Source organism: Pseudopodoces humilis, chromosome 6, assembly GCF_049639895.1.
Source record: "Pseudopodoces humilis isolate 2021_Gansu_Grassland_sample_001 chromosome 6, ASM4963989v1, whole genome shotgun sequence".
Lineage (NCBI taxonomy): Eukaryota > Metazoa > Chordata > Aves > Passeriformes > Paridae > Pseudopodoces > Pseudopodoces humilis.
Window position 1 is genome coordinate 39621900 of NC_142205.1, and position 17192 is coordinate 39639091.

The following is a 17192-nucleotide window of genomic DNA, read 5'->3' on the forward strand; positions in this document are numbered from 1 at the left end:
ATAGGTTATCCCAAAATTATTTTTTCATTTACTTGGAGATTCTCTTCTAAACATAATTTATAATTAACTTTTGCAGCAACTTTACAGGATAGAAATATATTGCAGCCTAACTTGGAATATTGAATCTATAAAAGTTGCAAGTTTATATATACACATAAACCTACAATATCATATCTGACTACTTTCAGATCAACAATTCCAGTAACACGCATCAAATCACATTTTAACCTGTCACAGTAGCTTTGAAATTTCCCTTAGGAGCCACTGCATGGTGGATGAAATCAGTTACAGAATATACTGAGAGGATATGTTTAGGTTGGGCAGACAATTTCAGTCCTCTGAGATGATGGCAGAGACAGGAGGAAGAGAGACTTATTATTTGCCACTTCGTTTACGGTCTCTTCAAGAGACTTAAATGCATAAAAGCTGGAATTCCATTCTTCTTCATGAGGAGAAAGAACTAGTCTGTCAGTCAGGATATGCAAATTTTGGATTGTTTTGCTTATGCCTAATAAATAGCCTGTGAGAAACAGGCTGTCGGCATTATGGGAGTAGGTTGCTGATTTCCCTTGCAGCAAAAGACATTGCGGCTGTACAGATCAGGAGCTGACCTTCTTGGCCTGGGTTTTCCCTTAGGCTGCAAAAGTTCTCCTAACAATTGAATTCAACTTCACAGGGTTCTCTAAACATAGTCTGTAAGGGTAGACCCTTTATCCACACTGCTGTAAATATTCTTAACAAATGTAGTAGTGATACTTTTCAAAACACACTCAGTATTCCTGTAGTACAGATACAAGAATATAAGTATATATTCAAGTAGTATATTAAAGTATATTGTAATACTATTATTAAAGTGTATATATATATAAGAACTAATACATATGAATTTTGTGCACATTTATGTAAAATACAAGGTCTTGAGGAGGAGTTTGAGTCATTGGACATAGGAAATAAAATTCACTAAAGTAAGAATTAAATTTAAAGTGCATGTATACTGAGCCCAATTTTTTTTTTTTAGCTTAATCAGTTTGTGAATCTGAAATTAACAAAAAGTGCTAATTGTTAATATTAATAATGATTAATATTAGTCATTTTTAAGAAGTTAAAACATGTAATGCATGAGCAAAGACATTCAGAAGAAACCATATTAAAATCAATTAAAATATCAGAGGGGAAAAATTATTTTCAAGAGTTAATACACACTGATTATTAATTCAACTGCAATGCAGTTGATTTACTTGTTTCATTGAAAATGTTAAAATAACTTAAAAAATGTTCACTAAATTTACTAAATGAACTAACAGTTAAAGAAGCTTTCTTTCTGTAAAAAACCTTAGACATCCTATTTCCTGGGTGATTTCAATGTAAAATTAAGAAATATGCCTTAACACTACAAAAAAAACCTGTATTGGTACCAGGTCGAGCCAGTCCAATACTTTCTTTCAACCATGAACTTGAGCTAATGTTTAGGGAAGTGTAAGAATTACATCATTACAATTTGTCCCAAGTGTTTGTGTGATCTGCACATGAAACCTTCTGGACTCTATTATAACCTTTGGAAAAGATCTCTTTACAGATACATCACTTCAAACTACTGTCCTTCATTTAAAACCTGGCCTCTCACTTATTTTGATGACTTTCCAGTGTTGAAATAAACAGTAAGCCATTGTGCTGTCATGGAAATGCTGGAAAAACATTTCCATGACATCCATGATTTTGCTGACTTCTATCGGAGTTATCTGCATCATTAGTTTCTTTAAAATAAAAATCCAAACCTTTCTGATTTTTTAATATATATTTAAACTGCTCCATGGCTTGGTCATTGTTCTCTTTCCTTTGAGCTTTTACCTATCTTGCAGAGGACACAAAGCTGCATATGGTATTCATGTCTAAAAATCATGGAGCAACGTTATTTTGGGTTTTGTTTGATTTTAGTTGCTTTCCAGAGAATTCCTAATCATTGATTTGAGTTTTTCTCTGCTGGAGGAGACAGAGTTGATAAAACTGCTTATCATTGCTTCACTGTTTCTCTCTTGAGAAATGACCTTGCAGCCCATTTATCCAAAAGTCCTTCATCTACTTCTTACAGTCAGTTTACAGTCATTCTTCAAAGAACCATTAAATAACATAGATTTTGCTTCAATGGTAAGGGCTGTATAAGTACACACATCTATGAACTTCTCACAAATATAATAATCTATAATGTATTTGATAATTTTATTTAAAACTATTTTTAAGAATTTTATTTAAAGATATTTGCTTCTCTAGTGATTTTTGTTCCTAAAAAATGGAAGATGAAAGCTATTTCAGTAATAAGAGAATTTGATGCTAAATTCACTGAAGCAAGAGGTCAGCTGATATATTCTAGTTTATCCTTAAAACAGGAAGCACTCAGTATTTCTAGATATTTAAATAAAATACACTCTATTCATGTAAGAAAAAACCAGAAACCTTGGAGTTAAATTTGTCTTTCAGAGAAGCTTTAAGTTCTAACATCAAATAAATGTTTCCTAGGATGACCCTGTCTATTAATTTCATCAACTAGTACTATAAATAAATACAGAAATTATTGTGCTTTTTTGTATTTTTTTATAATTTTTTATCCATTTTTATCATGGCATTGGGTTCTACAGGACTTCCTAAAAACAGGAACCATTACAATATATATTTTCAGAAAAAAGTGTTTTTCAAGTCTCTTGTCGGTGAAGACAAGAGATGAATAAATGATAATTATAACATTAAAAGCTTTCAGCTTTTTGTAACAACAATTGCATGAATTTTAATCTGAGCTCTGCAGCTAAAGCATTAAGGAGTCATAAAAAATTATTTATGTTTTTATGTCTGTTTGTTTTTAAGTTTTTTTGGTTTTTTTGTTTTTTGGGTTTTTTTGCGTGTTTGTGTGTGTGCTTTTAACTGGATTTTAGGAACAGAAAGAATTATTTGCTGGCATAAGATCTTAGAGAACAGGCACTCATGAACCATGTTCTGTTACTTTTCATACTGAAACATTCTACTGAATATGTGAATAATATGTTTACAACAAGTTCAAAGCAGAATATACAGCAGATAATGGCAAAATTAGTCATGCTAATGGTGATGTGTGCTTATTTTAAAATTACTGTCAAAGAACAGCAAAATGACACTGATGAAAATGCTTTTGTTATGTCATTTTAAGGAAAGTGGGATCAATGCCAGAAGAGTAAAAGGCACACTACCTAGCCGCATTTCAGCTAATGCAAGCCACCAAGTAATGTTATGCATTAAGTACAGAGCTTACTGTAGTTCACAGACAAAAGGCTTTTTGCTTGCTTTTAAAAGTTGTTTTATTTTAAATTAGTTTTGAAATAGGCAAACAAAATAAATACAGGCTTGATGCGGTCTTCATTTTAAACAGTGGGTACCATTTAGCATAATGTTCATTCGTTTAGACGTGGAAGAGTTTTGTGTCTGCTTTGAATAAATACAAAGAACTTATGGAAGCAAATGAGAAAGTTCAAACTGCACATTTGTTAATGGTATTAATTATTCATGGCAGTCTACAGTTGAGTAAGAGCTTCCTCCCTTCCTCCCTTTAACAGCATAATCAATTATAAAGTGATACACAGACTATAAATGTAACATCTTCTCATACCTTTTTACCTTTTAAAACATTTTATTTAGAGTGATATTGTGGTTTTTCTTTACTCATCGTAAGAGACAGTAAGGACCTACTTAGCCTCAATAAATTTAATATACTTCAGTTTTTCTCTTCCTAACAGTCTGACTTGGTATTGTAAGACCACAAATGACTTTTATGATTGTGTACAGTTTCCTACAGGCCATTTGCACCATCAAAGAAGTTGGAGATTGGACTTTTCCATGTAGAGGGAAAGAACTGAAATAACCTTGCTTTTACTATTTATTCTTTAGCTTCTTCAGCAAACTCAAATCCAAGTATAACAACTGTTTCCCTAAATGTGCCAAATTTAGACCATCAAGCTCTGTGTTGTGCAGATTGACCCAGTGTGCTTAGGATTAAAAACAGAGAATTGTTGGTCAAAGCACTGTGCAGCTCTCACTATCCTTTTATTTTCCTAACAGACCCCTACTGACCCACTGTTTTAAAAGTGAAATGATATAATTTTATCTGTTGACTTACAAGAATATTGATAAAACTTAACTCATACTAAGAAGGACAACCCAAGATGTATGACTCTTGAAAACAACAATGCTTAAAATAAGGTTCCATTATTTATTTATCTGTATTGCTATTGGAATATTTTTGCAACATGTCAGCTTTGAAAAGTCCTTTTTCCTGCCTTTCTCAGTTTAATTACTACATTTTGGTTGAACTGAGAAAATTCAGGCACTTACATTCTAACCTAATTGTTCCTTATTTGCAGTATTTCTTGATTCAGTTGGAGCGATGTCATTTTTCATTTGATTTTAATAAATTCTGAAGACATTCTTGAAAGATATCACAAATATATTTATATTAGAAAGTACTTAGAAAATTATGATAGAAGAACTATTTATAATTTTATTTAATTTTAACTGAAGGACAGAGAAAAGTAGTTTTATAACACAGATTCTAGATAAAGAGAACCAATGAGAAAAGAATGTGCTTTCCTAATTTTCAGTAAAGCACTTGGGGTGTTTACATATTAGGATCTGTTTAGTCACCTAAAATCATGAGAATTAGTGATAAAATGCATAAGGACCATGATGAAAGGGAGATGATGTGGGAAAGTACCAGTTTGAGAGGCAGTTATTATTGAAGTTCTCCAAAGACCACCTGGAAAGCAAAATTTCTTAAAGATTGGAAGTGCATAACTTTGAAGCTTGGCACAGCAAAAGTGATGAAAATTATTGTTACAAAGTACAAGTTCTTATACTTGGTTAAGAGTAAGAATTTATACTATAGGCTGAGAAGTAATCTACTGGAACGAGCAGAGTAGAAGAAAGTTATGTGGACCTCCTGTCATTTACATGGCAACTGTGAGGAACCGGATGAGATCTGTGTGAAAATGGAAATTGCATCATGCACACATATTGACCAAAGTCTTTCAGGAAAATATATGTATTAGTTGATATATTCCACTTCATTAATCCTAAATATTGTGTAAAGTTTTCTTCAATGTGTTTTAAAGAAGGATAAATTCAAACTGAATCAAATACAGTGATAATTTCAGTAACAAAAACAAGGTGGGAGGAGCCAGAAGAACTTTGCTGGGAACCATCAAGCAGGATGAAGGGTAGGAGACTTTGCCAATGGCTTCAGCAGCCAGGGAATTTATCAAACCCTTTCAACCATCTCTCAACCAGTGCAGGAATATCTCATATTTAAATGATTAATTTTGATTTGGTTTACTTTTTTGGGGATGGTTGGTTGATTTTGGTTTTGTTTTGTTGTTTAAAATCTTTGATATTTTTGAGCCACTTCAGTAAGTGTTCCTTTTCCCTGGTCAGTGTTAAAGTTCTAAAATGTCCTCTCAAGAGTTAATATTTATTCTGCTTTCACTCCTTTTGTCCTATTTTATAATAGCTTTATTTTATTTCCAGACAGATATTTTTACACAGTAGACTGTTTTAGTCTCATAACTATACTTCTAGCTTTTATTTAAATGTTTGGGTTTTTTTGGTTTGGTTTTTTTGGTTGCATTTCTCCCCATTATCTAAAAGAGTGTGTCCAGTAACTTTTATAATTAAGAGCCAAGGATGCGTGTCATATTGATACTGCATCTGGAGGAGTTACAAACAAACTCATTAATATGGTACACCATAGCAGAGGATCCATGTTTCTAAAAATAGCAAGCTATAAAATGTAGTCTCTACTGTCTACCTATAATATTACTGCTTTGTAACCAACAATACTCACATTTACTTTTTTGTGTGGTGATGGGGTAAGTAAACAGAATTAATTTTGCTTCCAATTTTTCTAAACCTTTACTCTGTTTTTTCATTTAAGTAAATAAAATGTGTGTGACTAAACTTCAAACTGTTATTATTGATCTACAAAGGCAACATGGAGGGAAAGCTAGGAGCCATTCTAGTCGGGAATATCTCTTAGTGACACAACTTCAGTATCTGTCCAAACAGTATTTGCTCTCAGAAACATTTATTTCTTTCAAGGAGAAAAGAAGCGATGGTAAATACATAATTTCATTCCCAGGTATATGTTTTATATTTCCAAAGGAATGTCATAGTGCCTGAGCTCTGAGACATGTGCTGCTTTGTGCACCTGACAGCTTTTTGCACACACCACACCCCTTCCCCCAGCAGTGTTTGCCTCTTTCACTGTGGTTACAGGCAGGTAACAGAAAGGAATTTTCAGGGAGTTACCTGCCAAAGGTACTCCAAGCTTAAGGCTTTTTGGGTTGGGTGGTACCTTCCCCACCCCCATCCCTCCCCCATAAGGAGAAAATATGTGCAAGAGTTTTCTCTCAAGGAAACAAGAAAAGCTACAATGTAACTTACATGCCTTTTTTCCTATTAAATAATAATATAAATATACAGAATTGTAGGATATATGAAGGTTTTTTACATAAATGTTCAGTATTTACATATATGTTCAGGAAAGAAGTGATTCTAGAGCATTTATTAGAATAGGAGTGTTTTCATAACTTTTAAAGAATATATAACATCAGTGCATTGACTAGTTCCAGGTAGTACAACTGTTTCTTCTTTTTCTTAAATTCTGCGTTTTGCCCTTTTGTTACAATGTAGTCATGAGATAAAAACTGCAAATGGCACAACAATGTATTGTATTGAAGACAGAATTTTTTCAGAAATTCTTAGGGAGTTTTTCTGGCAAAATTAGTGTTAACACCCTATATTATTTTTATTGTTGTTGTTATTATTATCATTGCTATCTTAATTATTATTTATGATAAAGTTATCATTGCTATTAAAACCAAGGCAGTTTAAAAAAAAATTGAACTCTTGGTGTCAACAATATGATAGTCTCTTGTTTTGATTTCAGATTGCTCATGCAGGAAATGTTAAGTTTTATATTTGATAGATGCTCTCTTTTCTAGTGTCATCTTCTAGTTAAAAATTATAAGATTATTATCTGTAATTATAATTATTATCTGTAAGAGTAACTGGCTTTATTTAGGTAGGTATCTATAGTAATATGGAAGTTAATTGAAAAAAGGCTTTGAAATCTTGCAGAATTTAAATTATCTGTGTCAGTTTATCATGTGAAGGTTAGAAGTTTTCATTGATGGCTCTGTAACACCAGCCGATTTCATGATCCCTCCTTCGTGCCTTTCCTAAATTTAAGTGACTTGGAAATATACAGATAATATAAATTTATAAATGAAATATCAGAATACTTACCTCGCTTTTGAGATCTTTGTGTAGTGAGCTCAGTAAAGAAGCAAAATACAGGTACTGTTAGTTGGCTACCAGAAATCTGGAATCATGCGGTAGCCATGCAGCTGTCTCAGTAAGTCTGCAAGGTAGTGCCACTTAAGAACCATCTCCTGTAACATAGAAGCTGAAGTGCTTCTGAGGAAGCTGTAGATTTTTAAAAGTACAGTAAACAACAGAAGAGTAGATTTAATTGGTATGTTTCTTTTCTCTTGTTGTAAGGCGTTGTGTCAGGTAATGCAGCTAGTTAAAAATTACCAGTCTCACTTGGGCATGGCTGGTGGGCACTATCACTCACGTTAGGAGTCACAGAGCACATTCCTTCTGAAGGAGGCAAGAGTCAGGGGGCCTCTCTTTGGAACTAAGTATAAAATCATTCTTTTTAATCAAATCTTTAAATCTTTTTAGAGAACTAATATAAAGAATTTAATTATTGAACAGCTAAGCTTTCATGCTTTTCTAATGCTTGCACTTGTGGGGGGGTTTGAAGGAGGGCAAGGGGGAAGAGTTAATTTCAAAGTATTGCTTCTATGAGGCTGAAATGAACCTGTAGAAGATCTTAGCTTCCTTAAAAATTCCTTCTTTCCTATAATGAAAGAGTTAATGTGTCTCTTATATGAAAGTATTTTCATAACTAAAAGAGAATAGATACATGATGCTTTCTGTAGTTTACTTGAAGAATGAATGATAAAAACCAGAGATTTTTCATGCTTTAGCAGTTGAGTGGAATTTTTTTTTATTTGGATGATCTTCAGTTCCTATGTTCTTTTGTCTAATATGACAAAATCCTAGAATTTTAGTAGGTTTAGTAGATTATCTTTAGTCAGGCTCACCACAGGTGAAAAGCTACCTCTCGGCTGATCAGCATGTAACTTAAGGCAATTACACAAGAGGGAAGAGTATGCAGTGTCATCAGTTTCATCAGTTTCATGTACATCACTCCTTTTTTATTCAAGTGTACAAATGATGAATTCTGGGTCATAGAAGTGAACTGGCCTTTTGTTAATATTGGAACAACTTAGTAGATAGATGAACAGAGAAAGATAAAAGTTTTGGACTCACATCACCTGTGTCTAAATTTTTTAAGATTTTTTTAAACATTGACTAATGATGAATAGCTAGTTAGCCTGAAAATATATAATAAAGGTTCTGATTAGTCCACTGTGCCTGCCTTAACTGTTAGATAGCTTCTGAGTTCAATTACACAGTCATGTGTATTACAGTCTTACCTCTGGAATTCACTTTCATTCATGTTAAATGCTGCTTCTTACAGGCTGGTACTTCTCAGTCAATTTAATTTAAATGTCACACTGACCTTTATATGAAATAAGCTGAATTTATTGGAGTTTTTGGAAGTTCTTTTTACTTTTGTTCCAGTTAAAATTCTTAAATTACCAGTATACAAAATATTCATGCTCATTTAGCTCATGAAACTTCCTGCTCATTGATCTCACAAACAATACTTTTTTTTGCAGATGTAGTTCAGCTGAATCTGCCTGAAGATCAAAAAATAAGCACCACTGCAGCAACAGTGGGACAGAGTTGCGTCTTAAGTTGTGCCATCCAGGGAACCCTGAGACCTCCCATCATCTGGAAGAGGAACAATGTCATTCTGAACAGCTTAGATTTGGAAGATATCAGTGTAAGTAACAGAAAGTTCTATTTAACACCTTTTTATCAAAACCTCTCATAAATAATAGAAAAGTGGTGCATAACAAGCTACACATTCCTGATGTTTCAAAGAGAAGAAATGGAAATTATATGCAACAAACTCTGTTTTTATTTGCTGTCTATTTGAAACCCTGTTAAATATAGAAAAAAATATGTTTCACTGACCAATCATTTAAAAAATAAATATAGCAATTAAAGCACATGAGGACTAAATTACAGCCCAAAATACAATCAGCACTATACATTCAGGATTGTATAGTCTTCAAATATTCAAAGAAAAGAGAAATCTGTGACATGAACATTTTCATGTATGAACAGATCATAATAATATTTTTCTTCTGTAATAGTTCAATAGAAATATATTTTTTCCCAAAGTAAGTATTTCATAATAAAATTAGTTGTTCTGCCCATTCTTCCAAATATTCACCTGTGTATACGGTATCTCTCAAAGAATGAAAAACAAAATATTAGTATAATTTATAAATCCTTTTTTTCAGGAAGGCAAGAGTTTGCCACCTAACATAGCCCTGACCTAAAAATACAGAGGAAAATAGGAAATTAGTATATTCATTACATACATTTCATTACATCCACTTGCAAGACTAAAAATAGGCTTTCATCTGTATTTTGTATGCTTCTGGGTATGCTTTCTTTGTTTTGGCCATTTTATATTAGCAAAGTTCTGAATGTGGACAAATTGTCACATTGGGAGTTGCCCTGTCTGTCTAGCCCAAGTGAATCTGAAATCACCTGAACTGTTACATGTGTAGAATAGTGCTACAATCAATTGTTTGTCTATTTTTATTTCTCTTTTTTATGAACGTTTTATTTTTAAGGTGGAAATCGTTCCCACACATCATCTTTCTTTTATTTCTAATTTTCTTAGTTCTGATGGTAAACTGAGCTTCCTCACAGTGGTGCTTTGTAAAATAAAAGACAATTTCAAAGCTCAAAAGCTCATCTTGCTTGAGTGATGAGTTTTAAGGCTTTTGAGAGGCTTAGGATAAACCCAATATAATCTGATAAGTTCTCTGTTAAATAATAATTGCTTTTGTTAGTCTGATATTAATCACATGACTTACATTGAAAAGTGTCTTCTCCATGTCCACAAGATGTTGTATGCAATATTTGTTACCTTTCTGTAAATACTCCTGATGTTCAAAACTATTATTTGGAGTTCTTACTAATCCTTTCTAAGCTGGCATGAGCTGTTGATAGAAAAAGGAAGATGCATCTGTAAACACAGAAATAAAAGGGGAAATGATGAATGAAAATGATGAAGCTAACAGCTCAGCTTCAGACTGAAAGGTTCAGTTTTTTCCTCTTTTTTTGCAAACATGAAAAGAGTAAGTGATTTCTAAGCTTTCTGAGTATGAAAAAAGCCAAACAAGAACCAAAACAGAAAAAAACAAAAAACCACCAAGCATAGAAAGTTCTTATGCTGGGTGCAGGTGCCCAGGAACTGGCGGCAGGGGCCACAGGTGTGGGCTCTCAGGGAAAGGGACAGAGGGTGTTGCGTGCTGTATGCAGCCAGTCCCAAGGGACCATTGGCAGGGCAGCAGCTCAGACACACCCTGGCAGCTCTGAAAGAACATTCAAAAAAGGGCATAAAAAACCAGGCAGGGAGAGAGATATTATAGAACAAAAAAGAGCAAGAAACAGCAGAGGTAAGTCTAAAGCTGGAAGAGCAGAAGGTAATCTTTGATGAAGCAGATATCCAAAATACCTGCATTAGAGCAGGTTTATCTTGAAGGACAATTGCCTGACCAGTCTGGTGACTTTCTATGATCCAGTGATGGCAATGCTTGACAAGGCAGGTCTGAGAGATGTCACCTATCTAGACTTCTGCAAGGCCTTCAATGCATTTCCACGCAACACCCGGATGGATGGATGGATGGATGGATGGAGCCAGAGGTTATGGTCAACAGCTGTGTCATTGTGTATAAGTGGAGGCCAGTGACAAGAGGTGTCCCTCAGGGATCTGTCTTTGGACTGGTGCCCTTCAACATCTCTGTCAATGACACAGTGGAATTGAGAGAACCCTCAACATGTCTGCAGATGACATGAAACTGAGTGGTGCAGTTGACACATCCGAAAGGTGGGATGCCACCCAGGGGGACCTGGACAAATCTGAGAAGTGGATCCACAGGAACCTCATTGTTCAAAAGCAGAAATTATGTTGCAGTTTATTCCCTTAATTTTATCAGTTTAGTTATGATTCAAATACAGAAAGAGAAGGTCAGATTCAATATCCACAGAGTGAGGCACTAAAATTAATAGAGCTCAAATAAATACATGTGGGATATTAATCTGTCTTTCCAGATAAAATAAAATGGGGAGGAAGAAAGAATTAATGGTGTCTGGATTACAAAAAGAAACAACAAAAGAATGAAGAGAAAGAAATTGAGTTAGATTCATCCCCAGACCTTCCTTTCTTCAGAATTTATTTTACTTTTCACTGTTTTCACAGATTTGATCTATCTCTATTTAATTCTAGATTCTATACTCCTTCTATAATATAAGATGTCCCCAGAGGCAGTGTACTTTAAGTTTTACTCTGGCTGTATTATAAACTATAATGATGTTTGCCTAACTCTGGGAATTCTTAATTTACTCAGTTATTCAAGAACCACATCTGTGCATCTCAAGACTAATAATGTTGTGTAAAGAGCAGTACATTTTCTGAAAATGACAAGGCAAACACTGACCTGAAAAGACAGATAGTTTGGGTTTTGGGTTTTGTTCAGGAAAATGGATCAAAGGTCAGCATAATTGGGAATCAACACATATATAGGAAACCAGTCAGACTAAGCGGTAATGACAACATGATTTTGTAAATCATAAAAAATGCTCATACTTTAGAAATTAATCTTTTGCACTATCCAGTTCTCAATGTGAATTAAGCTATTTGCTTTGAGAAGGGACAAACTCAGAACTATATCATGTCCTAGTATTTTGTCAAATGAAAAAATCCAACAAGAAGGAAGGAATCCAGGTTTCAAACTGAAATTGATAGTTCAATTTATATATATATATATATATATATATTTTAAATATCCTATTCCTCTACTGAAAGTGTATCAGATATATTTCTAAAGCTGTCAGCTGTGGAGTGGCTAAAAATGAGTCTTGATAATGACTAATGTCGTGTGTATTCTAAGACATTTTAAAGAACTATTAAGAAATACTGTTTGACTTTCAAAGGATGATATAAGAAATTTGTATTTAGATAGTATATTTAAAAATGTTCTATGAAGTGTGTGTTAATAACATTACTGATAATATCCAGTTGATAATTTTAAAAGTCCTTAGCACTTCTCAACTCTTCTTATGGTACTTAGAACTACTATTTGTAGAAGTACTGCATCTTGCTACTAATCCTTCTCTTACTGAAACTGATGGGAGGCAGGGATAATTAGCACCCATCTAAGTAAAATTATGAAAAATTATATGCCTCTGCAAATTTTACTTAAATTGTAATATAATTGTGCTGTGACTCACTACATAACTGATACCACAAGGCATTTTGATGATATTTCAGTACACATATAGAAAGGCTTTTTTTTCCTTGCTGTTATCCTGCATCTTAAATTTAATAGTCGCCTTTCCAGTTTCCTCTTGTTTTTATCTAACCTACTATTCATTACAGATAATTCCCATGTATGAAAAACAGCAGATACGTTTCCCAAATGCAATACATATTACATTTTTAGTGTTAATTTATTCATTTTTCTAAGTCTTCATAACTCATTTTACTTTATTGTTTTTCTGATATTTTATCCCAGGGTTCTTTCCTATGCATATGAGCATTCATGCTATTCTTATAAGATCTTGGCTCTTTTTCTTACATTTATTGAAGACCTACTGAGTTGATTTGTCCACATGCAAAGTTTAACAAAATAGTGTAGTTCAACTTTTTCCTTTCGGGAAAAGCTCATAATATCTTTCTTTAGGCTGCCTCCATGGGGCACATGTAACATTGCCATTTTGGGGTTTTGGAAGTTATGTATAGGTTATCTTTTTTGCAAAACTTTTTATTTGCTTATCTTGTTAAAATTAATTTGCGCATTAAAACTCACCTTTTTTTGGTGGCAGTCGGCATTTTCTTCTTGACCTATTTGCCCTTCACCCACCAAGAAAAAACACAACCCAAAAGACTGTAATGGAGAAAGCCAATAAAAGCTAACATTCTCTAAAGGATATGATCATTTCCATGAGTTCTGATCAGAAACTGGTGTCAGAAAGGTTTCCAGATTGTCCAAAACACTAAGCACCTTTCCCAGAAAGGACTCTGTTCATCAGGCTTCTTCTTTTCCTTACAGCTTATCATTCTATATTCCTTCTTTTATTATTCTTAAGAAAAATATCAAGAGAACCTTATGAATTATTCCTTTCCACATTGTTTTCTCCCATGGGATAGTATGGACCTATATACAAGCTTCTCTTTATGCATTTCTGAATTGTTCTTATTACAGCACAGTTATGACTGTAATACCATGGTTAGAAATATGAATGCCCTGTGTGAGAAAAATGTGTGTGTGTGTGTGCATTTGTGTTTGTACTTCTGACAGAATCCCAGCTGAACCATAAATGTCAGGGAAATATTCTTCAATCTTTTCCCTGAATCACATAAAACAACTCTTAAAAGTAAAAATATATTTTTTTTTAAAAGTTAGGATATAAACTAGAGGACTTAAATTTAAAGAATGTGAAAATTAATAGTCAAAACCAAATAGTGTCCTGGTTCTGGCTAGAATGTTAAATTTTTGCAGTAGCCAGGAGGGAGCATGTCTAGGACACAGATGTATTCTACCACCTAGCATCATTTTTTGGGGAATGGGGGAAGGGTTTCTTTCCACATGAAGCAGCATAGCAAAGGGAGCAGTCACATGTTTTGGGGGGATCTGTGGGGGCAGGTGAGCAATCACCTATGAATCATTCACTTATTTTTTGTATAATGTGTCATTAGTATTGTTGCTGTTACTGTTTATTGTCTTATTTCTTTACTATTTCCAGTAGATTGTTCTTACCTCAACCCATGGTCTTTCCCTCTTGTTCCTCCAATTCTCCTCTCCAGCCTGCCACAGGGGGAGGGGGCATGATCAAACTCCACATGGTTTGGCAAGTTTCAGTAGGAACATTACATTAGGGAGTACCATTCCTAAACCTTGACAAAAAGATATTCAAAGTTCACATACATTTCTTTATTCTCAAATGTCCTAAAAGAGGGAATGCCTGCTTGCAATCAATGCACTGACTTTCTGATTTTCTGCAGCAAGCTCTGCATGCTCTTGTTTTGTTCCTGAGGAGGTTCTCCTCCTCGCAGAGGTGTTGCCATGGGCCATCTTATTGCTTGTGAAAGGGAAAGTGTGGCGGTCCTATGACCTGAAGGGAGCCGCAGAGCCTACTTCCCTCCAGAGGTGATGCTCTTAACTTCGTGCTTTTCAGAAGACAGTAACTCATAGTCCAACAGTGAGCAAATACAATGCCATAGGCAAAAAGCTGGCAGTCTCATTCAATGCAAAATCTGGAGCCTGATCAGTTTATTTTGAGTTTTAATTAGTAAATTGCAGTGCAGCAATTTCAGTGTGTGACCTTCTGTGTGGTGTTTTGTGTGTTACAAGCACGACGTATATGTAAAGTTGTATATTTATTGCTTCTTTGTATATGAGGTTCCCTTTAAAACTTAGCTTCAGGTTTTCCTTGCACATTATGCTTAACATGTACGCTTAAATATGTTACACCTCTCAGATATTTTCTACTGATTTTTCTGATGAGGTGGTTGTATTTGATTAATAGTGACTCATCAAAGTCAGCATGTTTCTATTTTTATCTATATTGAATTGCCCTTTATCTGTTACACAGTTTTTCTTTTAAGTAAGATGCATTATTACCTTTTCTTTTGTATTTCTTGAGTTTAATGCCAGTTTTGTTATTTTCGACTCTACTTGTTGTGATCTGATTGTTGAGAGATGCCTCTGTCTGAATTAAGGTGCAAACGAGACCATATGCCAAAATCAGTAGTATAGAGTTTATTTAACAGTAAAGATGTGGTACAGAGATAGAAAGAAATAGGAAAGAGCAGGGGGCAGTGAAGAAGAGTGAGATCAAGAAGAAAATAATCACCACACTGTGGGTCCAGAGGAGTCCCATTGGTCTTTCTTCACCCCGGTCTTCTCGGTAGTGGGGGTCCCAGAGTCATTCTGGAGGTGTCACTTTTATACAGTCCAGTTTGTGGGTATCCATGGGTGATCACAGATGTTCCCATAACTTAGGGTGGCATGTGTATAAGCAGCTGTTTCCTTTCCCACAGTTTGCCATAGTGAGAATTTTTGTCCAGATGCATTAACCGGGATGTGTTACCAAACTTCAGTTCCTCTAAGCCTGGAATAAGCACCTTCTTGTTGCAAATTCCTGTTTTCTGTGCTTATCTTAAGTTCACACAGTGAAATTGCCATAAGGCAAGTCACTTCTGTGGCCTTGACTATGTTTGAGGCAATTGTGGTCTTTAAGTCTCTTACATCTCCCTGTGGCTCAAACAGTGTCTTCCTTTTTTTCATTTCACAGGTTGTCTGTGGGGGTAATGTATTAATAGAAAAGTCAGAGGAGAAAAGAGAAATAGCAGGAAAATTACACAAGCAATTGTACAACAGCTATCCTAAACATTACAAATGTAACTCCAGTTGTAATCATCAACCCAAGTTTTATTATAGCCATTGTCCCTATCCCAAGAGTCACAAGGATTAGAATATTGACATCAGCCAGGAAGCTAGCCTTGGGTTCAGAGTGATTTGAAAAGCTCTGATATTTGTTGATGTTGTTGTGTTGTTAACGGTAATGCGACTCAGTTTCAGTAAGATTTAACATTCCACACATCCCTTGTTCCTTTAATAATAACATATCTAATGCCAACTGATTTTTTAAAGCCATTTCTGACACTTGTTGGTCTTGCAAATTCAGCCGTAGGAACAGATACTTGGCACAATTACTTGAGGATATGTACCTGCCATGTAATATTTTCCAAGGCCCATTGGTGTTGTGTGGTAACTATAGAAGGTGTAAAAAGTATTTTAAGTCCCAGAGCTATATTTTTTCCCCACTGTATTATAATCACATCTATTACTGATCAATTCCCATATTTTTGCAGGAGAATTTATTTCCCACCATGTCTTTCCCGATAATGAATAATGAAAGATGGATTTTGGGCAAACAGGTAGGAGTACTATCCTGCACCTAAAACCAGAGTGGTCAGGAACATCCCGAAGCTAATCCAGGTGGTGCAGGATACCTGCACATCCAGGTGTCTACCAAGTACATTTGGGGCTTGAGTTTAGAAGTAACTCCTACTCCGTTTTGTTTCAGGCACCAGAACTTTTATAATTTAATTTTTTTTCACTCTTGCACATCTTTTCTGTATTTTAAAATTAGTGGAAAGCTGTTTTGTATTCTGTGTTATATGACTTCTGAAACTTTTTAAGCATCTTTTCTTCACTCTCATAATATCTTTCTTCCTTAAGCCTTTCTTACAGTTCAAATTCATTGTTTTCTCTATTCTTTTCTGTATATGTATATAAAGATGCAGGTTATGAATGCATTTAATATTCCTGTTACTGGAAAATTCATTTTGTGCTATTAATTTCTGATTAATTCATAGAAAACTTTCAGTTTGATTTTTATGTACAGTTATAGACTAACACTTCTCACTTCTGCTCTATATTCTGCTCTGTCTTCTCGTCAACTAGATGAAAACCAGCATCATTTCTGAATAATTTTATCACTAGTTACATATTTACTTCTTCAACTTTTCCAGGTCATTTTGCAGCAGTTTTGCTATCCTAGTAGACTTAATGCTTTTCACAGCTTTCAGAAGAATTATGTGAAAGGGTTTTATAGTACACAAAAAGAATACTGAAGCTTTTCAGGTTATTATTTTAGAAAAGAAGTCTTGAAAGAGCAACCCAGACTATGCTACAGCTGGCAGTAAAGGTCACTTCCTCTTAAGAGCATGAGAAAGATGCCTTGTTAATAATGGCCTCCTGTGGCTCACAGTCCTGACTTTCCAATCATTGCTATAGTACATTAAATAGGAGGGCTATAGCACCAGCAATAAAAACACTTTGATATCCAGAAGTCTGTTTCATTGAACACAGAGGCACAATTTCTTAAAT

At 34.4% G+C, this 17192-nt stretch overlaps 1 protein-coding gene across 6 annotated transcripts in view; it reads left to right on the forward strand.

Annotated features, from left to right (window-relative positions):
• Nucleotides 1-17192, forward strand: part of FSTL5 (follistatin like 5) — a 381034-nt gene that overhangs the window by 283350 nt on the left and 80492 nt on the right. For all 6 annotated transcript variants that reach the window (XM_088056863.1, XM_005517596.3, XM_014259202.2 and 3 more), the window contains one exon: nucleotides 8829-8995. In XM_088056863.1, the coding sequence (XP_087912989.1) occupies nucleotides 8829-8995 (167 nt within the window). The remainder of the gene's footprint in view (nucleotides 1-8828; nucleotides 8996-17192) is intronic.